The 26,987-nt window shown below is 36.2% G+C and overlaps 3 protein-coding genes across 3 annotated transcripts; 1 reads left to right on the top strand and 2 right to left on the bottom strand.

Moving 5' to 3' along the window:
* Window positions 1–240: 240 nt before the first annotated feature.
* zgc:195212 (DUF4554 domain-containing protein) lies at window positions 241–12,140 on the bottom strand. The gene is made up of 16 exons (XM_056471866.1): window positions 12,114–12,140; window positions 11,643–11,754; window positions 10,803–10,853; window positions 9,815–9,924; window positions 9,599–9,682; window positions 9,438–9,493; window positions 9,176–9,241; window positions 8,885–9,080; window positions 6,164–6,302; window positions 5,806–5,988; window positions 3,430–3,551; window positions 2,119–2,229; window positions 1,896–1,994; window positions 1,760–1,814; window positions 998–1,236; window positions 241–391 (listed from the first exon to the last, which is right to left on the bottom strand). Exons 1-16 carry the CDS (start codon window positions 12,138–12,140, stop codon window positions 341–343), a joined length of 1,701 nt encoding a protein of 566 aa, XP_056327841.1. The 3' UTR covers window positions 241–340.
* On the top strand, window positions 12,111–24,131 carry grhpra (glyoxylate reductase/hydroxypyruvate reductase a). The gene is made up of 9 exons (XM_056472510.1): window positions 12,111–12,311; window positions 12,929–13,059; window positions 14,556–14,628; window positions 14,715–14,831; window positions 17,206–17,294; window positions 17,604–17,705; window positions 20,420–20,555; window positions 20,729–20,859; window positions 23,738–24,131. Exons 1-9 carry the CDS (start codon window positions 12,229–12,231, stop codon window positions 23,857–23,859), a joined length of 984 nt encoding a protein of 327 aa, XP_056328485.1. The 5' UTR covers window positions 12,111–12,228; the 3' UTR covers window positions 23,860–24,131.
* Window positions 24,118–26,987, bottom strand: tomm5 (translocase of outer mitochondrial membrane 5 homolog (yeast)). Its single transcript, XM_056472511.1, has 2 exons — window positions 26,771–26,987; window positions 24,118–24,523 (listed from the first exon to the last, which is right to left on the bottom strand). Exons 1-2 carry the CDS (start codon window positions 26,889–26,891, stop codon window positions 24,489–24,491), a joined length of 156 nt encoding a protein of 51 aa, XP_056328486.1. The 5' UTR covers window positions 26,892–26,987; the 3' UTR covers window positions 24,118–24,488.

The following is a 26,987-nucleotide window of genomic DNA, read 5'->3' as shown; positions in this document are numbered from 1 at the left end:
TATATATATATATATATATATATATATATATATATATATATATATATATATATATATATATATATATATATATATATATATATATATATATAGCAAAAACTTAATATACTGCATATACATGTACATAAACATAACAAAAACATAATAAAAGAAAGACACAAAGACAGCAAAATACAAAATTGAAAATTATATAAATAAAATATAAATATTATAAAGTTTATTTATTTATGATTACTTAGGTTTATTAGTTTACTATTAGTGTATCGGTCCAAAAAAAATGTAAATATCTTTCATGGTCTTGAGGACATGAACAAAACATCAGAAAAAAAAAGCCTTTTCTTCAATCCCATTCAGAAAAGTTTTCCAGCTCTTGAAGCCACTGCTCCTCCACCTTCACAAACATTAAAAAAACCCCAGTTCAGACATGCACACAACACACATATTTTGTGACAGAGCTGGGCTACACATTAAATATGTGTTTTACATTTAATATACAGTCTATTTACTATGACCTTTTATGTGAAGATGCTTTGACACAATCTATATTGAATTGAATTGAATTGACAGTCACAATTATTAGCCCTACTGCTCAAAAAAAATTGTTGTTTAAGTATTTCCTTTATTTTCTTTGGCAGTATTTTCCTCAAAGGATAATTAACAGAGCAAGACATTTTTCACAGTATTTCCTAAAAAATGTTTTCTTCTGTAGAAAGTCTTATTTGTTTCCTTTTGGCTAGAGTAAAAGCAGTTTTTAATTTTTTAAAAAACATTTTAAGGTCAATTTTTATTAATCCGATTGTCTACAGAACAAACCACCATTATACAATAACTTGCCTAATTAACCTAGTTAAGCCTTAAATGTCACTGTAAGCTGTATAAAAGTGTCTTAAAATATCTAGTCAAATATTGTTAACTGTCATCATGACAAAGATAAAATAAATCAGTTATTAGAAATAATTCTAATAATTATTTCTAATAATTCTGACTGATAATTTACCTGTTCATTGATCAGTTTAGTGAGACTCGGGGCTGAGGATTTGTCTGCAGTTGTTCTGGTTTGTTGGATTTGAGGAAGATGGACAGGAGACAAGGGACTTTTCTGGATGTTTGTTGCCTCATTTGTGTCTGAATCCTCAGAGAACGGCTCTGTGCATTGCCTCTTCTCAGAGATGAAACTTGAGGATTCAAGATCACAGTGAATCCTCTTAGAAGACAGTGATCGTGGATTTTCAAATGCTGGAAAACATAAATCAAAACACAATCATCTCAGACAACTATAAATGATGTAAGTGCTGCTTTAAAGTCAAAAGCTGCCAAAAGACTTGAATTAAGAATACAAATTTTCACTAATTTTCCCTCGGCTTAGTCTCTGATTTCTCAGAGGTCGCCACAGCGGAATGAACTGAAAACTATTCCAGCATACGTTTTAAGCAGCGGATGACCTTTCAGCCGCAACCCAGTACTGGGAAACACTCATACACTGCCAATTTAGTTTATTCAATTCACCAAAAGCGCATGTCTTTGTACTGTGGGGGAAACCGGAGCACCCACACAAACAGGGGGAGAACATGCAAACTCCACACAGAAATGGCAACTGGCCCAGCCTGGACTCGAACCAGCGACCTTGTTGTGGTGAGATGACAGTGCTTACCACTGAACCACTGTGTCGCCCAGTAACTGTATAATTCTAACCTATTGACACATGAACATTGAATTATTATAATAATAATAATTATTCCTTGAACTAATTAAAACGTACCCTCTTCCAAGATGTCAGGACTCCTCTTTTGAGAGCGAACAGCCTGTGCCACCCTCTGAAGACATTACAATCACAAACAATCAGTAAGAAGGCTAAACCATGAATGCAGAAATGAAAGAAACATTTGCGAAAGCACCTTTTCTTTTCTACACTTGGCCCTTGGAGTAAATCTCCCATCCACAATGCTTTGAAAAGACTGTCGCAGCGACGTTTGCAATTCACAGGTGCTCTTGACCTAAAACAAACCCATTTTTTAAGCAGATTTCACAAGTTTCGAAAGCACCTCCTTAGGAATAAGTCAAATGACACATACAATTGTGTATTTTCTAGCCAGTATGAATTATAGCCATATATTATACCCTCATGCTATCAACGCAGGCTGTTCGAAACTCTCCATTGCTGCTGCCGGCAATTATACTGTTCACTGAGCTCAAGACAATGGGTATGGTACAATTCAACCTTTGCCTGCCCTGAAGTACACACAGAAAAGATGCATGCTTCAGTGGTGTTTAAACAATGACTAATGGCTGTGGTGTCACAATTGCTTCATTTAGACTACTGTTCAGAAGTTTGGGTCGCAAAGCTTTTTTAGGGTTTTTTGATTTTAGGATTTTCTTTTATGATCACCACAGGCTTGTGATAAAAGAAGGAGGTAAAATGCATTAAAACAGTAATACTGTAAAATATTATTAGTTTAAAACATGTTATCAGTGTGTTAAAACATGTCAGTGTTGTGCTTGATCATGATAGTAACCTTATAAAGCTTGCTAGCATTGTTTTAAATCACACTATTAAATAAAGTTATGAGTGTATTAAATTCATGCAAGAAACATTAACATTTTCTATCTATCTATCTATCTATCTATCTATCTATCTATCTATCTATCTATCTATCTATCTATCTATCTATCTATCCATCCATCCATCCATCCATCCATCCATCCATCCATCCATCCATCCATACTTCTATCTATCTGTCTGTCTGTCTGTCAACACAAGGTTGCTAAAACATTTACAGTCTTGTTCTAACATGTTATTATCATTTATTTTTACATACATATATTTTTCTGGAATCTTTGATAAATTCAAAGCAAAAAATATTGCACATTGTATTTTCTTTTATGCCAAAAAACATTAGATAATAATAAAGACATACCATGCATATTAATGATGTGTTCCATGAAGACATTTAAAAAAAAAAAAATAAAATATATATATATATATATATATATATATATATATATATATTGTAAATATAGCAAAACCTAATTTTTGATTAGTAATATGCATTGCTAAGAACTTAATTTGGACAATTTTAAAGGTGATTTTTTTCAGACATTTCTTTTTAGCACTCTCAGATTGCAGATTTTCAAATAGTTGAAAATATACCAGCCAGATTTTGTCCTGTCTGTAAAGCTTATTTATTTAGCTTTTAGATCATGTATAAATCTTAATTTTACAAAAATGAACAATATAATTGGTTTTGTGGTCCTAGGTCACATTTATTGACAGCTAAATGTGTTATTATTAGATAGCTAGCATTATATACGTCTTTACTGTCAATTTAATGCATGCTTGCCAAGTGAAAATACTAAATTCTGACTTTTGAACGGTAGCATAAGTAAATTAAATGAAGTAAAAACAAAACAAAAAAAAAAAACAAATCTTACTGCATGTCTTTTCTGAAATTTCTTCAGTGTTTTTTTCATGGTAGACTGAAGAGTTGCCCTCAGTTGATCTTCGTTGTACCAAAGAACTGCATCCAAGTGTCTCTCAAAAACCTCCTCACTGCCTGACATATTCAAAAGAAGATATTCAAACCATTAAATGGATAATTCATCCAAAAACGAAAATTCTGTCACCATTTGCTCATGCTCTCCACTCTTTCAAAACCCAAACATATTTTTTAAAAATATGACCTCAGTAGTTAACAACCATGTTTCTTCAAAACATCATCTTTTGTGAGAAGAAACTTATGAAGGTTTGGAGCCTCTTAAGGACATAAATGGTAAGCAAATGTTAATTTGTCGTGAACAAACATGCGTCAGATTTTTTTTTAAGTACGATGACAAATTTCCAACTGAAATGCAATATTGAGTAGGGGGGCGGGGTTAGATTTTTGTGCTCGTACTCACATCAGCAAATTAACAGTTGGAGGGGAGTGGCTAAGCATATTCCACCCTCAAACTGACATCATCAGAGAAGGACTGCAATTTCAGAGTGGAAGCAAATGGTTAGATTTTCCAAACAGTTTTGTTCGCTGGATTAACACAGATTACAGTTTTTCTCAGTTGCTTTGGTGCATTTCTCACAACACTATTTATGCACAACACTTATTGCATTTCTCAAAACAATTAGTCATTTGTGCACACCATAGTAGCAGTTTTCTCATTCCTTCCAACAAATTGCAAATACATTTGGACATGCATCAATTGCTTTCCTACAACTCTCTGCTATTTTATAACATTATAATTTGCTTATGTTTTGTCAGTCGAAATTACATAAAATTTGTGAATGCTGAATAGTCATTCCATATAAAACTAATAGTTCTCATTTCACTACTTGAGTCATTACATACAAAAATGTTGAACTAGTCAAAATCTGTCAAGTAAACTTTATAAAAATGTTTAAATCCTTTTTTCCTGAAAATGTCTTCTAAATTGAGCAATTTCATGAATGATTTACAGTGTGTTGTATGTTCAGTTCCAATATGTACTGCAATATTAGTTGTGCACAGCCCTACTCAAAGGAAGTTTATGTTTGTTGTAAATAAGGGTGCATTTATTCTTTTGCACAATGCTGTGAATAAATTAGAATTGCAAAGAGCATATGCAGTAAAAATGTGAAACATACATATTCAGTGTCTTGTACTCAGATACCTCACTAAATGCAGTGATGTCTAACTTTACTGTATTTTTCATTGGCTGTGCAAATAGTATATAGTGCTGTCTTGAGCATTTTCAGGAAGTGTCACCAAAATCTGACTTTTTTGCATTGGAGTAAACTGTCATAATGAAAACATGACCAAGCCACGTGGTTATTTTGGTCATAAACATTGGTGTCTGGACTTTTCATCTTGATGACACTGACACTTTCATTGACATCAATACTTGCTTTTGAGGAGTGAGCTATCCATTTTGAGCAAGTGACACACTTTTGCAGGCTATCAACTAGGTTTTGCAGTTTGTCCTAATTGTTTTGAGAAATGCATGAACTGTTGTGCAAATGTAAATAGTGTTGTAAGAAATGCACCAAAACGACTAAAAAAACTGTAATTGTTTACCTTAAAGGGGACATATTATTCCCCTTTTTACAAAATGTAACAAGCCTCTGATGTCCCTAGACTGTGTGTGTGAAGTTTCAGGTTAGAATACCCCACAGATAATGTTTTATAACTCTTTGAAACTGACCTTTTTAGACTTTGGACCAACTTGTGCTATTTTGGTCGCTTTAAATTTAAACAAGATCAGAAGAGGACTACAAACACCTACGCCTCAGCATATCAGCAGATTCATATCAGGTCTAACATTATCTCTAAAAAACTGAAAATGTCAAATTAAGTGGCTCAGAACAAATAAGTGGAGACTAGTGTTCAATTTTTGCATCCATAAACTCCACATTTATAATGCTTCTTAGTCGCTGACATTATCTTCAGCATGTACTGAATAAACTCTAATGGAGGACGACTGCTTCTCACTCAGGGCTGTCTATGCTAAAGAGGGAGAGATCATCACTAACGGGCAAGGTTTTCACCCTCTGATAACACGTATAAAGGGAGAATGTCAATTAAAGTGTTTCTGCAGACTGTTTTTATCAAGTGTGATTATGAAAATTAGAATAATTTCATTTTTACCATTAGAGGTTGGCTATATTCACACACTCTGACCAAACAACTGTGTTTATACTCCTTATAAAAGTGATTTTTGCATAATAGTTAAGACTAACAATGTGTGCTAGCAAAATAAACATTGTACATTGTTAAGGTCATGGGACTTTAAGACGAATCTAAACACATCTATGTAATTAAGCAATCAAAAGGGGCTCACTCATGAAGTCTGTGATCTGGGAGCGAAAGGGGTCTGTGTACTGAGCAAAAATGAAGACAGTCAGAGTCTGTTCTACAGCATGACTGCATTCTGGCTCATTGTTCTGTTGTACAGCATCCCAACATTGTGTTTCCTGACTGCGTTTGATTTCAACTGAGAATTCTACATCTGAACACAGAGATCCTATAAAGAAAAACATAATTAAATAATATATACACTGTCTGAACCACTCTATCCTCATATCCAATGTGATTTGTAGCACATTATGCTTTGCTGCAAGGCCGTCATCCATAAAATTACAATACAGTGAGAGAATTCGCTCTCAGAACCCCCAATTTCTTCCCTTTTAGTCCTTTACCTTGAATGTTTTGTGATTCTTTACAGCAGACTTTGGAAAAGCCGAGATCCGCCCAGGACAGTGAAGTAGCCAAACTCTGAAGGAAACTCATCTGTGTTTGTTGCATTAGAGGCAGGCCACATGGACTATACACTAATATGTGTGATGAGTGTTAAGTAAACCAATATTTTAACTTTTCTGAATAATAATACAGCAAATAACACTACTCATAAGACTACTAATATCACCATATGCATTCTTGGTGCCACTAAGCTTTTTTTAAAGTTCCTTGTTTTCTTTAAAAGGCACATATTTTACCCCTGTTTCAAGATTTAAGATAAGTCTTTTGTGTCTCCAGAATGTGTCTGTAAAGTTTCAGCTCAAAACACCCATCAGATTATTTATTATACCTTTCTGAATGTTGGAATTTTCGGCCTTTAACACAATGTACCTGTTTTTGTTGCCTGTGCCTTTAATGCTAGTTCTCTCCACCCATTGTTCCCACTTGCCTGTCAGAGTGTGCCTCAATCTCTGCCTCAGCTGCGTCAGATAAACAGCACAGTGACAGACATGGAGGAAGCAGATCTTAAGTAACGTTTGTGTGACATACTACAGTAAGAACTTTCCCAATGATTATTTGATGTGTTTGTTGTGGAGTTAATTCAAGTCTTGAGTCACACACAATGTTGTTACAAAGTTCGCGCACACACAGCGAGCGCGTTTAACTTTGCACTGTTTGTGCATGGCAAATCTGACAGGATACACATTAATATCCACTGCGGTGTGGATATCTGTTATGTTAATGTACAAAACAAACCTGATTTAACGTCCACAAACCGGGATTGAAGCATCTTCTTTTATAATTGTACTGACATGCGGCTGTGGTGATGAAGTAAAGGCTTTAAAATTGCAATAATTCATTACAAACATGCACTGTTTTAAAAACATTTTAAACTTGTAAAACTCATTCTTGATCACATTTGATGAGGATTGATGATCACAGAGAGCTGAACAGATCTTTTATTCCCGGTTCCTTTGTGCACGTCCTGTCTTGTTGATATGATTATATTCGGTACTACGGAGACATGTTAATACGCGGCTGTCAATCAAATAGGTGGGTGGGGAAAACGCACTCCTACGTCAAGTTGCAGTCAGCATGTCTTTATATCACCCCAATATGACTGTGGACACACTATACCTACACAAACAGTTTTGTCCAAACAGCTCCCGAAAGAAGATTTTCAACATAGGTGCCCTTTACATTTACATTTACATTTAGTCATTTAGCAGACTTTAAGCTCTAAAATATATTTATATAATTATGTTAAGCCTATTATTATGTTAAGATGTCTTGTCCCTGTATGAACAGAGTCATAGTTTGGTTCGGATCACCGACAATGAGTCAAACTTGTTTCCAGTGCATGTTGGACTCCGGCATGGCTGCACCTTCACCAATTCTGTTCATAATTTTTATGGACAGAATTTCAAAGCGCAGCCTTGGGCTGGAGGGTGTCCGGTTCGGGGACCACAGGTGTTATTTGCAGACGATGTTGTTCTGTTGGCTTCATCGAACATGGACCTTCAGCATGCACTGGGGCGGTTTGCTGCAGACTGTGACACGGCTGGGATGAGAATCAGCACCTCCAAGTCAGAGGCCATGGTGCTCCACCGGAAAAAGGTGGTTTGCCATCTCCAGGTTGGAGGAAAGTCCTTACCCCAGGTGGAAAAGATCAAGTATCTTGGGGTTTTTTCACAAGTGAGAGAAGGATGGAACGTGAGATTGGCAGGCAGATTAGTGCAGCGGCAGCAGTAATGCGGTCGATGTACCAGTCCGTTGTGGTAAAGAAGGAGCTGAGCCGAAAGGCAAAGATCTCGATTTACTGGTCAATCTACGTTCCTACTCTCACCTATGATCATGAGCTTTGGGTCATGACCGAAAGGAAAAGATCCCGGATACAAGCGGCCGTAATGAGTTGCCTTCACAGGGTGGCAGTGCGCACCCTTATAGATAGGGTGAGAAGCTCTGACACTACTGATGTGGATTAGAGCCGTTGCTCCTTCACATCAGAAGTCAGCTGAGGTGGCTCGGCCATTTGTTTTGGATGCCTCCTGGACACCTACCTAGAAAGGTCTCAGGGAAGAGCCAGCACACGTTGGAGGGACTATGTCTCTCGTCTGGCCTGGGAAGTCTTAGGGATCCCCCTGGAGCACTTTCATTTTCCTAACAATTTACACACTGTGGGATCAGTTCTTTTCTCGGTTTGAAACAGTCGGTTTAAGAATCTGCTCACGCTAAACCCTGTCTTTCTGAGTATCGCTCTCCTCTGATTGGTCAGATGGTCAATGTTAGAAACAAATATTTATTCCCATATCTCAGCTCTAGAAGCTTCTTCAGCACTTGTAAATACAGTGATATGAACGCAAATATTGTGTTGGCTTTACCCCACCAATTTGAGTCCTCATCCTTTGGAGGTTTGTTTTTGTAGCAAAGAAAACAGGATTCTATTGGCATATTGACAACACAAACCAAACTTGTCCAGGCCTCAATACAACCACAGTGTTTGATGGTCAATGCAGATGACTGCAGACACCCAATGAAGACCAAAGCCTGTCATTAAGTAAATGTGTTAAAAATGTAAGTAGGCTTGTGAAACTGCACATCTTTCGCTACTAGAAGTTATCTGAAAAAGCATAATATCTGTACATTTGAATGACAAACAGCATGCACATTGCAAAGGATATCCGTATGCATGAGAGGTGAGTGGGCCAGTTGGCATACTGATCCATACAGGGTGCAAGCATTGCCATGGTAACTACACTCATTTCTCCATACAGTCCAGCCTCTATTGTGTCCGTGGGGAGCACAAAGCTCAGCGGGTCTCCCAATTCCTGATGCATTTCTGGACAGGACCGCAGACTCCATTTGGAGAGCAGACTCCTTCAGAATCACAGTGAGACAAAATCAGGACACTTTATAAAAATTATAATGGCTGTTATTAAATTGTTCTGTTATACAGCACTGCAGAAACTGACTGTCTGTATGCAGCAGTGTCCATAGAAATGTTGTAATCCATCACTGAAACTTTACTCTTCTCCCCACTGTAAAATAACAAATAATTCTGTGTTAAACAATACAGAAAAGAATTGAATAATAATAATAATAATAATAATAATAATAATAATAATAATCAAAGTTAAAAATAAATCTTTGGGTTTTGTTTTACTGATATTATTTACACAATTACTCAAAAGCTTGAATGGGAACACAAGGGTATATATTTTTATTAAGATGTACCTGAATATTTGCTTGTGTGTCACTGAATCTGCCTTAATCTCAAAGATGATTTTCACCTAAAATAAACAAGTCTGGGATTGAGCAGACTGAATCAACATTACTTACCTTAGGGATAAAGGTTTTGGTTCATTTCAATGTATAATGGACATCACTGGTCTCACCTGTGCATTAACCAGACTGAGTCTGTGCAGAAACCTCTGGATCTTTGTCTGTTCAGCCTCTATTGACTGACTAGTGTTTCCAACCTTTTAGAAAAGACCAGTTATTCATACTGTATGCCTACCGGTAATATGACGAGCACAATATTTCTTCATTATACAAATTAAAGACAAACTATATGTTAAATATAACTTTCATATGATTACCCAGGCACTTACATAGCAAGAAAAGCTGAAAAACAAACATCCAAAGTTGTCAATAAATGTCTGAAGCTCTTCTTGAACAGACCCACAAGGTGTGACCTGCAAAGAAAGCCTCTCCAAAGCCTCTGAAAAAGAAAAACAACCAATGAGAATCTAAATCTATTCACAACTGTGTATACGATATGTGAAACTGGACAACAAAACCATTTAAAAATCCATAAAAACACATCACTAATATATTATGCTGAATGAGTATATTTTGGGCAATAGTCAAAAATACATCGCATGGGTCAAAATGATAGAATTTTCTTTTATGTCAAAAAATCGTTCTAATATTAAGTAAATATCATGTTCTATAAAAAGGGGTAAATTAACTATTGTAAATATATCAAAATTCTATTTATCATTACTAATGTGCACTTGGACCGGTGGTCTCAAACTCAATTCCTGGGGGGCCACAGCTCTGCAGAGTTTAGTTCCAACCACCTCCAACTCACAGCTGCTTAATAGCTCCTAACAGTCTTGAACACCTTGATTAGTTGGATCAGGTGTGTTTGATTAGGGTTGGAGCAAGACTGTGCAGAGCTGCAACCCTCCAGGAATTAAGTTTGAGACCTTTGATTTAGACCAGGGGTGCCCAAACTTGGTCCGGGAGGACCGATGTCCCGCATAGTTAAGCTCCAACTTCCTTCAACACACCTGCCTGGAGGTTTTTAGTATACCTAGAAAGAGCTTGATTAGCTGGTTTAGCTCATAGACTGTAAAAATAGGGTTCAGCTGTGTTTAATTGGGGTTGGACCTGCAGGACACCGGCCCTCCAGGACTGAGTTTTGACACCCCTGATTTAGACCCTCAGATTGCAGATTTGTAATAGTTGTACTCAGCCAAATATTGGCCTATTCTAATCAAAATTTTTCATTCAGCTCCCATACGATGTACGAATCTCAATTTCCAAAAATGTACACTTATGAGTGGTTATGTGGTCTACTAAGAGCAACCTCACCGTTCAAAGCAGGTTTGGAAAGTTTCTTACACCAAGGACCAGCAGCAGATACTGTAAATGACAAATTGAGGTAAAATTGGTTTTATATTCACACATTATGACTTTCACCTTTTCACGATTTCAGAAAAGCATTCTTTCCAAATTCTAAATAGCAAATCATATTAGGGGTGACACACGGTGGCTCAGTGGTTTGTACTGTCGCCTCACAGCAAGAAGGTCGCTTGTTCAAGTCCCAGCTGGGCCAGTTGGCATTTCTGTGTGGAGTTTGCATGTTCTCCCCGTGTTGGTGCTGGTTTCCTCTGGGTGCTCTGGCTTCCCCCACAGTCCAAAGACATGCGCTATAGGTGAATTGGCCTAGTGTATGTATGCGAATGAGTGTGTATGGGTGTCTACCAGTACTGGGTTGCAACTGGAAGGGCATCTGCTGTGTAAAACATATGCTGAATAAGTTGGCAGTTCATTCTGCTGTGGCGACTTCTGATGAATAAAGAGACTAAGCTGAAGCAAAATTAATGAATGAATAAAATCATATTAGCAGCCAATGACTATCAAAGTATGTACAAAATTGTTCATAGTCCAATTAATAATAATGTTGTTTTCAAGTCATACTTACATGTGATTACAGGTCATTATCATATTAAAATTACCATGGTAAACAATACAGGGAGCGTGTCACATGTTGTCACTGAACGAATTTGAGAATATAAAAAAACTTTACCTCAATAAACGACAACACGATGAATGTAAAACTTATACAATATATTTAAGACACTCAAAAAGCTTACAGAATGTGCTAATGACTAGTAAGTCAAGTGTTACTGTAGTTTTTTCTTGTTTTACCGGTTAAAGTCGCAGGAGATTCACGCAGAGCTCTCACGACAACCAGCAGTCCACCTGACCGTTTGCACTGTCCACATTCCCGCTGTACTAAAGCAAACAAACACCTCAAAACCTACAAAAATACATATATATAATAAGTTAAACAAGTCATGCGCTCATTATATTCACACAAGTATTTACGTAGCAAATTAAGTCACAGTTACGTTAAGCGAAACAAAAAACAAAGGGCGAATAAAACATTTTCAGTAAACCAATCGATTAATCAAACAAACAAAAAGTAAACAAAACACATAAGGAACTTATAAAGAATCCCACGTCAATAACACCTGTCGTAAACTCCAATACATTTGTATTTTTTTTATCAAAATATCCTCCCTCAGAAAAGTAAACTGCACTTGTGCTGTCCACCCGATCCAATAGATGGCGCTAAAGCCTGCTGAACGCGACCCTTTACAGCCCACTGTCATGCACTTTTTTAGTGCTTCCCAGTTCCCACATTGTAAATAGGGAAGTCTGTGTGTGTTTCTGCGAAATATTAGCTACATTTATTCAGTTAATTGGTCCGTGTTTACTTTAATCGTGCAGGATGAGCGCGCACCAGATGCTGAAAGTGTTCGTCACGAGACGCATTCCGCAGGAGGGCATGAAAATACTCCAGAAAGCCAGCATGTACGACGATTTATACAGTATTTTATTCAACACTATGTTTATCTTACGTTTATACAATGTTTAAGATGCTCTCCTCGGAGTGTTAATGAGGTCAGGTAGCCACGCTGTTTATTTTTAACAGGTGAACATAAAATACTACACGTCCGCCTTTGTACAGTAGAAATGTCAAATGGTCACATTATTAGTGTTTCTACAGGTGGTTTGTCAAGCCCACTCACTTGTATGAAGCACCGTTAATATATGCACAACATTTTGATGTATTTAATTAGATTATTTTGTATTTTTGTTAACTTATTGCAATATTATTGCTGTAGTTTTATGTGTATACAATGTTTAAGATGCTCTCCCTGGAGTGGTAATGAGATCATGTGAACTTAAAGGATCTGTTAAGGAAAATACTGATAAAACACTTCTGCAATTAAAATTACAACTGACTTTACAGTTACATGTCAAATTATTATGTTATGTGTGTTATTGCACACTAATTTACTGTGCGTTTAAATGGTTGAAAAGATCTTGCACAAACTTTTGTATGAGCTGTTTTTTATGTTTTGCATTTACTATTGTTATTACTATAATACATTTTTGTTTCTTTCTTTGTTCTCTATTATGTTCAGGTGTGATTTGTCACTGTGGGACTCGGATGAGCCTGTGCCCCGGGCTGAGCTCCTGAAGGGGGTGGCAGGTGCCCATGGACTCATCTGTTTACTTTCTGACAAAATTGATACCGAGGTTTTGGATGCAGCCGGTAAGGTAAACTTCAGGGGCATGTACCATAAAGTTGGATTAGCTGGCTAGCCAGTTAAGTTTCAGTTTAGTTTCCACCAGGATGCGAATTACAGGGGGGTTCGGAGGGGGACATACATTTCTCGAGAAGGTTATAAACGGAGGTCGGAGCCAGCTCTAAGTGGGTGGGCTTTGAGCTCCAAGTGGGGTGTACAAACCTGGAGTTTTTATTTATTTAATGTCTTGTACATGATACGGAGTCCATTATTGTGATTTATGAATGTCTACAACTACCCCAACACTAAACCCAACCTCACAGTAACCTGTTGTGTTTTATTAATGTCTACTCCACCTAAACCCAACATACTTGTGGTGTAAGTCCATCCCACTTGGAGGTCACCCAATCTACTTGCGGTGTAATCCTTCCCACTTGGAGGTCTCTGGGCTGCAGCGATTGCCCTAATTAATGCTAGATCCTCCTGAAGGACGTCAAAACAATGGACCATTTTTACATTTTTTTACAATCCTATTTGCTGAAATAATAAAAGCAAAACTTGATTTTAGGGTTATCAAGACTTTTAGAAAAAGGAAAACATTGTGTGAGACCGATAACGGCAGCCAGAACAGAAAGCAACATTTTTTATAATTTGATGCAAAGATGACATGATACGTAGGTAAATACATATAAATATGCATAATTTAAAAAAAATCTAAATATGAAAAACTTTAAAGTAATTGATGACCGTTAAATGTGTCATAAACAGTGTTGTATAGAGGGTCAACCCTTGAATAGTTCAAGTTCAGTTCAATTGAAGTTTAGCGCTTTAACAATGTACATTGTGTCAAAGCAACTTAGTGAGAAATAGTTTTCTTTGATCTGTATCTTAAAAACCAATATTATTTTTAAAAATAATAAATAATACAAATATTTATTTGGCCACCCCTTTAATGGTTCATACCATTGTGAATGCATAATCACACCAATCAGTCTACACGGGAAAAGAATAATTCAACAGACTGAACCTGGCAGATCTACAGCAGCAATCGTGAGTGTTCAATAGACACTTCTCCAGTAAAATAGGTGTTTTGTATCTGGATATAGGTTAGTAAAGTCAAATTAGATGCATAGTTTGACCAATAGTAACCTCTGAATTAGCTAATCTGGGGATACTGTAGGTCAGAGTACACTAAAGATCTCTCGAACATTGAAAACTTGCATATGTTTTATTAATACATTAGATGTAATTTAAATAGATGCAAAAACGTGACTCACGGAAGCATGTATTACACAATATTGTTGAAAGAGTAATGTTCAACTCAGCTCATCTACTTTGGCAATAAAGAGTGATTAAAGTCAAGCAACCTTCATGTTACCTAAAAACCAATATTGGTGCAAACTACACTAAAACTTAACTGGCTGGCCAGCTAATCCAGCTTCATGGTACAGGTAATCCAGCACTTCAGGGTAAGTTACAAATGAAATAACATTGTGATATCTTCCCTCTTAAACACATCCAGGGCCCAACCTGAAAGTGATCAGCACTCTCTCTGTAGGATTTGACCACCTCGCCATTGATGAGATCAAGAAACGGTGAGTTTGAATTTTAGAAAAAGGATAGTGGATGCTTTACGGTTGGTTGCGTTTAAATGCATGTGCTCTCTCTTTCTTGGTCTCAGAGGAATAAGAGTTGGCTACACTCCTGATGTTTTGACGGACGCCACTGCTGAGCTGACGGTGGCTCTCCTTTTGGCCACTGCCCGACGGCTTCCTGAAGGTGTAGAGGAAGTGAAAAAGTCAGTCCGACATCCTTTCTCATATCCTTGCTCATATGACATATCAGTTTTGTTGGGAACGTTTCTAAGCCCCAATCCTAATTCTATTTTTGTACCTCTACACCTTCCCCTTGAACCCCTTACACTCTTGAAATAGAGTGTAAAGGGGAAGGGCTTCAAATTTACTCAAATTACAAATTTACTAAGAAATGGGACAGCACTACAACACCCACACACGTCATCATATGTCATCGCAAGCTCTTACTTCATGAGATCGGTGATAACGAATGTGGTAGTTATTCCAGTTGCATTTTTCTGGGTATTTTTCTTTAGGAAATCACTGAAGGCAACTATATGATGCTATCTTAACAATATAATGTGGAAATAAGCTCGTAACTGTACTGTGCATTTACAATGTGGCCATATTCATCTATGTAAACACAAGAAAACTACATTGAGGTTATATCAGACACTGTAAAAAGGTCATTCCCAGCCACTAGACTTTTCTGACAGAGTATTCGAGTGTCATTGAGTGTCAAATGTGTAAGTATGTTGTGGGACGACTATACAGGAGTTATTATTATGGATTATTAATAGCGGCTTTTAGTGTTTTTTTTAAAAGCATGACGGTAAAACACGAACACCATTATGAATGTATTAAAACATATGCTGGTTTGTTGTAAAAGTTCTTATTAATGCCACAAAATACTTAAATTTGTGCATCTCCTGACTCACGTGTGAAGTCATATTGCCATTGTGGCTGGTGTATTCTGCGAAATTTTCTTACCCCTTGGTTTTGAGTGTTGTCCTGAAAAATCTCTCTTTCGAGGACTATCTAGCCCTTCCCTTTAGCCCTACATTTTCAGCTAAAGAGAATTGGGACACCCCTACCCCTTCACATGAACACACAAAATGAGGGGTAGGGGTAAGGGGAGGGGCTTAGGGCTAGAATTGGGATTGGGCCCCAAGTCTAATCAAAATAATCTTGATGACATTAAATCAATTTGACAATTGTTCTTCTCTTTTGAAATATTAAATTACTTGTTATGAACCATTTTTGTGTACACTTTAAAAAAATTTTTTTGTGACAATGTTTTATCAACAATACTTTCCTCCAACAACGTCTCTCTTCTCTGATTAACGTGGTCGGGATCTTATGAGTCACCCAAGATCCACAAACTGATCAAATCATCTAATCAGTAGGGCCAGACGGAATCTGTGGACATTTTTTGCTTTTTCTGAGCAGAATTGTGTTAAAAATCTGCGGATTTATGCAGAATTATTTTGGGAGTATCATAACTAAAACCTTAATATATGATATAAAAAGTAATACCTTTTCAACTTTTATTTAATGTTTACAGTGCAAATAAAATTAGATCCACTTTATTTATCTACAAAGCAAGTCTTCTATAATAAAATATCTACTAAAAGATAGAAAATATTATTTCACAAACTGTATTGTAAATAATAGTACTATAATTAATTAAAAAAACGGAATAAATATTAATGTACACACATTTACACAAGTAAATATACAGAATCAATGATGGGCAAAAAATCTGCGGAAATCTGCACGTGCAGATTCCGTGTGGGCCTACTAATCAGTGTGGGCCTACTAATCAGCCTACTAATGCATTAATGCCTGACCACTTTTTTGATTCCCAAAGTACAGTATATTTTCAAGTGTTTAAGGGTTTTTATTTAGATATACAGTTGAAGTCAAAATAATTAGCCCTCTTGTGAATTTTTGTTTCTTTTCCAAATATTTCCAAATTGATGTTTAATAGATTGAGGAATTTTTCACAGTATTTCCTATAATATTTTTTTGTTTTGGAGAAAGTCTTATTTGGTTTGGAATGAAAGTTTACGTTTTTTAAAAACCATTTTACAGCCAACATTTGCCCCCTTAAGCTATATATATATTTTGATTGTCTACAGAACAAACCATCGTTATACAATAACTTGCCTATTTGCCCTAACTTGCCTAATTAATCTAATTAACCTAGTTAAGCCTTTAAGTGTCACTTTAAGCTGTATAGAAGTGTCTTGAAAAATATCTAGATCAAATATTATTTACTATCTTCATGGCAAAGATAAAATAAATCAGTTATTAGAAATGAGTTATTAAAACTATTATGTTTAGAAATGTGTTGAAAAAAATCGTTCTGTTAAACAGAAATTGGGGAAAAAATATACAGGGGGGCCAATAATTCTGACTTCAGCTGTACGTCACAATAGGGCAGACAAAACGATTTAACTTCCTTTTTATGTTGACTTCTTGTCAAGTCGTTGAATTATAGTTTTAATGTATTACTTGTTTATTTAGATATTAAAGGCTCTTTAATATCAAATTTTTGCATTAATTTAATATAAATAATTTCCCCGTCCCGCTCAGTGGTGGCTGGAGCACATGGAAGCCTCTGTGGCTGTGTGGTTATGGTCTTTCGGGCAGCACTGTTGGAGTGATTGGACTGGGACGCATAGGTACAGTACATAGATTTTTTCCCCCTTCAGTATCATTAATAAACAACCTATGCATCTGCTGTGTTACATACACCATCTGTTGTTGATTTCACTTAAGTGACATAAATAGTGCAAACCAGTCACTTCCCACTGGAGCACCTTGTTACAGTATGCAGCGTGATCTTTCAGGATAATTAAAGACATCACCTACTATATGTTGTTAAACATTGTTAATAAAAAGTTTCAAGAACTTATCATTATAGCGAGAACTATGAACTATTAATATAACAATTTGCATTACAGATTCTCCATTTGCTTTGCAATTTATAGGTTTGGCCATTGCAAGGAGACTGAAACCTTTTGGAGTGAAGAAACTTCTGTATACGGGCAGAAAACCCAAACCTGAAGCTCAAGAGGTTGATGGAGAATATGGTAGGAAGAGAAGCTGCTTACTCTCTTTCTCTGTTAAATTTAAAATAAATTCAAACTTACCAAATGGATTACAAAGAATTTGCAACGTTTACATTAAAGAGCATATGAAAACAAATCACATAGTAGTAATGATAAAAAAATAAAACAACAACAATGATTAACAGTATACAAGAGTCAGGGTGGCATGGTGGCTTAGTGGTCAGCACTGTTGCCTCACAGCAAGAAGGTTGCTGGATCAAGTCTTGGCTGGGCCAGTTGATATTTCTGTGTGGAGTTTGCATGTTCTTCCCGTGTTGGTGTGGGTTTCCTATAGGTGCTCCGGTTTCCCCCACAGTCCAAAGACATGAGTTATAGGTGAATTGGGTAAACAATATTGGCTGTAGTGTGTGTGCATGTGTGAATTTGAGAGTGTATGGGTGTTTCCCAGTACCAGGTTCCGGCTCGAAGGCCATCAGCTGTGTAAAAAAATATGCCGGAATATTCAGTTCGTTGGCGGTTCATCCTGCTGTGGCGACCCCTGATAAATAAGTGACTAAGCCACATATACAGTATCAAACTTGGTTCCTTGAGTGCCGCAGCTTTGCACAGTTAGTTCCAACCCTAATTAAACACACCTGATCAAACTAATTAAACTTATTAGTCCTTCAGACTTGTTGGAAACCTACAGGTAAGTGTGTTGGAGCATGGTTAGAACTAAACTGTGCAGGGCTGCGGCCCACCAGGAACTGAGTTTGACACCCCTGGACTAAGCCAAAATGAATGAATGATACAAGAGTCAAAATTTGAAGTGGATCACAACCTTTCCCTAAACTCCCTAAAACTATTGAACAACACCTATTCTTTCAGTTTTTAATATTTACTTCAAATGTTCATTGCTGTATTTCACAACAACATTCTAGGATAAAACAATAATGATAAATAACCAGAGTCATTTTTAAATACCTGAGTCATTTGAGCTTGTACTGTTCTTTTATGTTTCATGTTTTATATGTTGTTTTATTCCTTTGATCTTATATGATAATTTTTATACAGTTTGTGTACAGCACAATGGTCAACGACTGTTGTTGTGTTGCGCTAAATAAATAAAGTTAGTTAGTTAACAACAGTAAAATTAGCAATTATTCATTCATTTTCCTTTTCGGCTTAGTCCCTTTATTAATCAGGGGTCGTCACGGTGAAATGAACCGCCAACTTATCCAATATATGTTTTACGCAGTGGATGCCCTTCCACCGCAACCCAGCATTGGGAAACACCCATACACTCTTGCATTCACAATCATACACTACAGTTAATTTAGTTTATTTAATTCACCTATAGCGCATGTCTTCGGACTGTGGACGAAACCGGAGCACCTGGAGGAAACCCACAGCAACATGGGGAGAACATGCAAACATACACAAATGCCAACTGATCCAGCCAGGGCTCAAACCATTAACCTTCTTGCTGTGAGGCGATCTTGCTACCCACTGCACCACCATGACGCCCTAAAATTAGCATTTAACTTTGTCGAATTAATTTCAAACAATTTTGAATTTCCTGGGTGCACATCACTGCTTTTTCACCTAATACGTTTCTCTTTCCCCATATATATACAGTGGGGAAAATAAGTATTGAACATGTTACCATTTTTTTCAGAACACATATTTCTAAAAGGGCTGTTGACTTGAAAATTGCCCTGGACATTGATAACTACCCAAGAAATTCATATATACAAAGAAAACAAATCTTAGAAGTTTACAAATGAAGTTATGCATAATAAAATGATGCAGGGAAAAAGTCTTAAACATGAAGAAAGGGAGGTGTAGAAAGGCAGTGAAAGCCCAGACAGCAGCTGAAATCTCTCAGTAGTTCTTCAGCCCTTCGTCATTGTAAATTAACATTAGCTGCTTCAGTCCAACATCTACATTAGCAGGATGATGAAGATGAAACCAGGGTGGACATTTCAGCAAGACAATAATCCAAAACACACACACTTAAAAAATATATATTTTCAACTTGTTCAAACTACTTATTTAAAATGAGTTGAAACAACACAATCCTTGAGATTTCATTGGGACAACTTAATTGTTTTGTTTAATCCACATGTGTTAAAACTGTTAACTTAATCGATTTGTTTAGGGACAACATGAATGAATTGTGTGGAACCCTGCATTTTTTACAGTGCAGCCAAGGAAACTCAAATGCTCTCAGAGAAAGGAAATCAAGCTGTAGAATGGCCCAGCCAATCACCTGAATCCAATATAATATTCATTTAAAGAACAGATTTGATAGACGAGACCCAAGGAACCATCAAGATTTTTAAACTCTGTTAAAGTCTGTGAAAAACTCTCACCTGAGCAAAGCATGTGACTTCATTCTCCATATGACAGGCTTCTTTAAGCTGCCATCACCAAACAAGCCTTTTTGTATAAAAGTATTAAATATGTTTCAGTAGCTCAGCACTTTCTCCTTGTGTTATTACATTGTATTGTTATTTTTTGTGTTATTTTATTTTTATGTTTGTATTGTTTGGGTTTTTACCAAAATCTGGCTCAATTCCATGTCAACAGCTCCTTTAGAAATATTATTCTCAGGAAAAACATGACATGTTCAATACTTACTTTCCCTGCTGTATGTAGTGATAAATCTACATGTAAATATGTTGTACTAAACCGTTTTGAGAGGATGTGTTACTATTTTTTTGACGACTTTATTTCTCATCTTCACCTTTCAGTGCCTTTAGATACTCTGGTGAGAGAGAGTGATTTTGTGGTGGTTTCCTGTGCTTTGACTCCTGACACTCAGGGTCTTTGTGACAAAACCTTCTTTGGCAAGATGAAGAAAACATCAGTCTTCATCAACACCAGCAGGTATACCACAACAGGGAAACTTGCTTGATTATTTAGGGCTTTTCGCACAGATGATTAGCAAATCAATTTTAATGAATTATGCTTTCAGCAAGTGGTTGTAAAAGCAGGGCATTTAGATGTTTCTTTTAACAATAAGTTTATTATTAAAAACACTGTAATCTCTCTTACTCTAGGGGGGCGGTTGTGAATCAAGATGACTTGTTTGAAGCCCTCAGCAGTGGTCAGATTGCAGCAGCGGGGCTTGATGTCACAACTCCTGAACCTCTGCCAACTAACCACCCACTGCTGACACTTAAAAACTGCGGTGAGCAAAAACAGCTTTAAACCCTTGTGTACTGTTCGAATTGACTACCCTTTCATTATGTTCGTGGCCGTTTTTGCCCCATTGACTTCCATTATAATGTCATTTTTTGATTGCAAACCCATGACACAATATAATGATGCATTGTTGATTGTTGGTGGTTTTCCCTATTGGGAAGAGGTAAAACCTTTCATTTTTACTATCGATAATTTGGCAACATTAACCCTTTAGATATGCCTGTGCGAAAGTTCAGACTTTTTTTATGGAGTTCTACAGTAAAACATCAAATTATAGTGTGCATGCATAATAATAACAATCATACCTTTTCTTTATAGGCGCCTTTCAAAGCACTCAAGGACACCTTACAGCATATCGCAAGCACATGATAAAAATAGAAGCTGTAAAAAGCAATCGAAATTATATTAAACCAGCAAATCATTAAAAGCCATCCTAAACAAAAATGTTTTATCTGAAACTTAAAATTGGAAATAGAGTCCACCTGGCGGATGTGAAAAGGCAGGGAGTTTCATAACTTTGGTGCGGCACAACTAAAAGCCCTGCCACCAAATGGCTTCATCTTAAAGTTTGGAACAGATAACAATTTAGCAGAAGATCTCAGTGAGTAAAAAAGGAGTGTAAAAATGAAGAAGATCAGAAAGATAGTAAAGTGCCAAGTTATGAAGAGCTTGGTATGATGAGGATTTTGTATTGTATACGATAGTGAAAAAGGAGCCAGCGCAGGTGAAAGACAATTGGAGTTATGTGATCAGAGGCACGTGGGCAGGTAACTATCCTAGCTGCTGAATTTTGAATTAACTGTAGTCTATGAAGTTGCTTATCAGGGATGCCAGATAGGAGTTACAGTAATACATCCATGATTTAACTAAAGCATGTACAAGCGCTTCAGTACTTTGAGATAGTGAAGAGCGAAGTCTTGTAATTTTACGCTAATTAAAAAAAGAACGTGAAATATTACTTGTATGAGAACCAAACAAAAGCATGCCATCCAGTATAACCCCAAGACTTTTCACATGGGTTGAGAAATTGACTGGGAAGTTATTAATGAACAAAGAGAAAGATTGAGCTTTGGATAAAACAGACTTAGAGCCAACCAGAAGGGCTTCAGTTTTACTGGCATTTAGCTTTAAGAAATTAGTCATCTATATATTAATGTCATGTAATCATTTAGTATGGTCAGTAGGGGTGAGATGTTGTAGGTTTTGTAGAGATATAAACGAGAGTATCGTCTGTATAAAAATGTAAATTTATGCCGTAAGAACGAAATATATGACCTAGAGGTAAATAATAAATAAAAGTGGACCCAATACTGACCCTTGAGGAACACCATAAGTGACTGAAACAGGATCAGAGCATCTTTTCTTCATCTGCACACTGTTTTCTGTCACTTAATTAAGAAGAGAACCAGCGAAGGGTATTATCAGCTATTCCTATAGAAGCCAGTCAATCCAATAATAGTGAAGGACTAATAGTATCAAAAGCAGCTGTGATATTTAAAAGAATAAGTATGGACGGATATCCAGAATCAGCAGCTAAGAGAAGATCATTTACCTTAGTAAGGACTGCAAAACCACAAATAATCAATAATGCAATGATAGTCTAGGGTAAAAGAAATAACATTTAAAAGGTGTGGTACTTTCAAGTGATGGGTGCAAGCAAAAGACACAAACAACAAAACTGCCAACAAAAGTGACTTAATGTACTAAAAAGTGAAACCAGAATAATGCCCAAATGTTTTTACAAAAAGAAAAAATATTTACAATAATAATAAAGTGGCAAATTCAAACAAAATTAGGTCAACTCAAGAGTAAGGAGACGATAGTGAAACCAAATGGAAAAAAAATACAACAATTCTAACTCATACCAAACCCTTTACCTTGCTAGAAACATGAAAAGAAAAAGAAAAGTCTTCAGCACCAAGCGCTGTATTCTTCCCTATACTGAACTATATAAAATAAAACACAGATGGCATCACTTCTTACCTGGTGTTTTAAACAATATATTGTCTAAGTGTTTGCAAAATGGAAGTCGTACGACATTTTCCCTATCCACCTTACTCTGAGGAAAAGTGTGAACTTGAAATCTCTCAATATTGTCGGGTAAGAGCTGGACCAGAGAGTAACAAACAAAACAATCTAAATAAAGATGTACAAAAAAAAAATAAATAAATAAAAAAAATTCACAAAGTTGCTCAAACTGGGCAAAAGTAATATAAAATAATTTTACCCAAACGAAAATTAAGCAAAAACAAAATCATGTCAGAAAAATCACACAAAAACAAGATCAAAGGAAAAACCACTCCCCTCCGCTCTTCTGGCGTCCTTTTATATGACCACGCCACGTCGCCCAATGATGATTGACTGGTCTCCAGACCAATCAGCTGTCACGGAGGCGGACCTAAAGGAAATGACAAGCTGGGACAAAGAGAGAGAGAACAGGAGGCAAAAATACTACAAATATACAGCAACCGTAACAATATGGTGTCATGGATTTGCAAAAAAAAAAAAAAAAAAAAAAAACATTCATTATAATGAAAGAAAATGGCACAAAAACAGCCACAAACATAATGAAAGGATTATAAATTTGCCAAGAGTGTATTGTTGAATTTAAACTTTCAAAGCATTTTCACAAAAAATGTCTCAAAATAGGATTCGTCACCAAAAAGAATTCTTTTTGCTGAAACACAGAGAAAGCTGTGGCCAAATTAAGAATCAAAATCACCCCAGAGTGGATGAAAACGTCCCCAACAGCACACAAGGGTTATATCTCACTTGTACATTGTAAATGCACATCAGAGAAGCGATTTGTCTTCAATCTTTACCACTGAAAACCTGCCAAACCTTGATGTTATTTTGTCTTGCAGTGGTTCTTCCTCACATCGGCAGTGCCACATACTCTACACGCGGTGTTATGAGCGAACTGACGGCAAACAACTTACTGGCAGGCCTGACGGGCTCTGAAATGCCTAGCGAGCTGAAAATGTAGCAATCTAACTCCTGCCTTATATTGACAGAAAACAAGTCTGACCTAACAACTGAATGCACTTCATTAACTGTGAGATTAGATGGGATAAAACATGTATTAGATTGAGTTTATTGGATAACCTCATTCCAACACAATCATTTAATATGCTCATTTGCTCTAACTGTGAAATTTGAGATTCATTCAACACCCAACTGCCCTTTACACTCCATGAAGCTGATTAAAGATACTGAAGAATGAATGATACACAACAATAAAGGATTTACTGAAAAGTCTGTATTTGGTAGTTGAGTCATGAATACAATGCGAACAATGAATTGTACGATGTCTGCAGTGCATTAACAGAGTGTATAGTATCCTCGAGACGCATGATTTTGGAAATACTACTGTCAATATAAATGTCTGATAAGGATTTATTGCTTGGGTCACTGTGAACATAACATTCTTGTAGACTTCCCTTGTTTTAAGTTTAGATGAGGACAAATCACCCAGTAAAATAAAGATTTAAATTAGTGACGACATAAATTGACCACATCTCTTCATGAACTGCCGATGTAATCAACTCTGTGCAGCATCGTCCCGGTCCCGCATGCTCTTCTGTACAGGGAATGTTTTTGCCCATGAGTGAAGCCTCATATGCTGTCCAGCTTCTTCAAAACATAGGGGGCTGAAATAAAAGGAATTTATTCAGTAATTAAAAACAAGCAGGCTTCAAAAATGTGTGATATGAAATTTAAAGCTGGTACAAATAATAAAAGATGAATACATGTATATTAATATGCTGTTACAAGTTTAATTCATTAAGGTAAAGGTGATTATATATTGGCACATTCGTTTATTTGTGAACAGTGACAATTTTTGACTGTTCTTTAAATATTGGGTCTGAAATTGACTTCAAAACATCATAGGAATTCTCCAATTGACTGTGAGTATTGTTGTACTTTGATAGTCAATGGCTGCTACGTTTTCCTCATTTAGAATTTGCAAAGAATACTTTTCTGAGATTATATTAACCTTCCTGTCTTGTTCAGGTCAAATCTGACCGATTCACAAATTAAAACACTCCTAAATATTGTGTTTTACATACGATTGCCTCAAGGCCTTATGATATCTTCCACACTTTGCACTTGAACATAGAAAAGCGATGATCACCTCTTTCATTGAATTTTTAGTGTTTTAATCAACCTTGTTACACTTGTGGTGTTCCCGGTTAAAACTGGCCACCACAGGAAATGAATCCTGATCTCCTGAATCCTCCAGCCTGATCTCATGAGGAAACGTAAATATTTTACGTTTTGTCAGTTTAGTGATTCGTACATAATTCGTACATACAGCAGCGGATAGGTCCACCGTATAGACAATGAAGAGGAAAGATGTATGCCTTAATGTGTCACAACTTATGCAATACAAATGTTTAATAATCAAAAACTCCTAATACAGTTTTTACAATGAGTATTAAAAAGTTCAATAGCAAAAAAAAAACAAAAACGATATTTCTGAAAAATCCTGTGAACAACAACAAAAATTTAACTACTTAACACCATTTTAAAATATTAAGAGGTTGAATAATCAATGTCCAGAGATGATGGCAATTTTGCTGGCCACATTTCCTATCAAACATTGTTTACTTCACCAAGTCAGTTTAATGGAGAAGGGATTGATCCAACAGGTCTAATTGATGAAGATTTGTTAAAAAAAAAAAAAGTCATGCTCCTTTGTAAAAGTATTTTGTAATATTTACAAAATACTGTATTATATTTTGATAAGTTGTGACTGCTGTATTTTGTAGTTTATTTTGATGCACCCAAAATTGATGTATTTTATTTAAAATACATTTTAATGTACTTTTGCCCAACCCTGTGTGTGTTCCTTTCTCTCTCTCTCTGGAAAGAAATGCAGAAAGAAAGAAATAAAGAAACTTGTTCCTTTTTTCTTTCTTTCAGCCAACCTCCATTCAGCCAATCTCTGGGTCTGGCAGGAGCACTTTTACCTCACCATCAATTATTTTAATGTATTAGACCACTACCATCTCGCTCAAAAATGACCAAAGTATAACTAGTGCTTGTCCTGTGTCCATACTCACCGTCTATACCCTCATTCACTAAATCCTACATTAGTACACCAATATAGTCCAACTGAAGGACTGACTGAATATTCAAGCACTCAGTACACAGGTAAGGATACCATTTTGTTTGTGCTTTACTGGTAGATAATACATTCAGATGGATTAAAATGTCAATTTCTTTGGTCAGACCATATGATGGTTATTTTAGTGAGCTGTCTATTGGCAATGAAAGAAAGTATTTTGATTTTTGTCAACTATTGTTCATTTTGTAATACATTTTCAGTGCCTATTTGTATTTTCACAGCAGTTATTTTACATTTAATTCTATAAATTGATTTTAAACACTACTTTAAAATATTGTCCACAGCTAAAAAATGTTAAATAGAAATTAAAAAGGTTAAGAAGGTGCTAATATAAAACCAAAATTTACCTCAATGTGTCATACAATCATTTAAAAGGTGTAGCACACCTGCATATTTAATCAAAATGAGGTAAACGCGGTAAAACATGCTATATATACAGTACCATTCAAAACGTTGACATTTTAATCCATTCATTAATAAGAAATGATACATCACGACTACTAAAATGTCTGTTCTTAAAAACAAATACTCTTTAGGTTCATACATACGTAATAACTATATAGATTTGGAATTTATGATGGGTGTTAAAGGTGACCTCTGCCATTCATCATCTACATTTAGACCAAATTCATTGGTTCATTCATGTTGAACAGACATATTACTCATGATTTAACGCGGTCCCACGTTTAACTTAATTAATTTCTTAAGACGACACACGTGACATTTCATCTAACCCAAGACATGCATGAAGCCTCTGGATACTCACTGACTCGCAGAAGCGCAACGTAAATCAAAAAGTTGCGAACGGACGTAATGACATCTTCACGCATTTTCTTCTTCATCTCCTCCGGATCCATCTTCGGCCCGAGTCCCTCGAGTTTAAACATTTCTAAGCTGTATGAAAGGTTATTTATGATTGAAATGATCTCTTCAAGCCACTCTGTCCAAGAGCCATGCGAAAAGGGAAATACGTCACATCGGAG

Source organism: Danio aesculapii, chromosome 14 (genome assembly GCF_903798145.1).
Source record: "Danio aesculapii chromosome 14, fDanAes4.1, whole genome shotgun sequence".
Lineage (NCBI taxonomy): Eukaryota > Metazoa > Chordata > Actinopteri > Cypriniformes > Danionidae > Danio > Danio aesculapii.
The sequence above is the reverse complement of the archived record's forward strand: the minus strand, read 5'-3'. Positions and strand labels throughout refer to the sequence as shown.

Excerpts from the sequence above, each read along its gene's own strand:
- zgc:195212 (XM_056471866.1), bottom strand. The coding sequence starts at position 12,140 with ATGTGGGAACTGGGAAGCACTAAAAAA. Across the intron at positions 5,989-6,163 it reads AGAATCACAAAACATTCAAG|GATCTCTGTGTTCAGATGTA; the intron begins GTAAAGGACTAA and ends TTTTCTTTATAG. Across the intron at positions 2,230-3,429 it reads AATTTCAGAAAAGACATGCA|GGCAGGCAAAGGTTGAATTG; the intron begins GTAAGATTTGTT and ends TGTGTACTTCAG.
- grhpra (XM_056472510.1), top strand. The coding sequence starts at position 12,229 with ATGAGCGCGCACCAGATGCTGAAAGTGTTCGTCACGAGACGCATTCCG. Across the intron at positions 12,312-12,928 it reads ATACTCCAGAAAGCCAGCAT|GTGTGATTTGTCACTGTGGG; the intron begins GTACGACGATTT and ends TATTATGTTCAG. Across the intron at positions 14,629-14,714 it reads ATTGATGAGATCAAGAAACG|AGGAATAAGAGTTGGCTACA; the intron begins GTGAGTTTGAAT and ends TCTTGGTCTCAG.
- tomm5 (XM_056472511.1), bottom strand. The coding sequence starts at position 26,891 with ATGTTTAAACTCGAGGGACTCGGGCCGAAGATGGATCCGGAGGAGATG. Across the intron at positions 24,524-26,770 it reads CGTTGCGCTTCTGCGAGTCA|CCCCCTATGTTTTGAAGAAG; the intron begins GTGAGTATCCAG and ends CTTTTATTTCAG.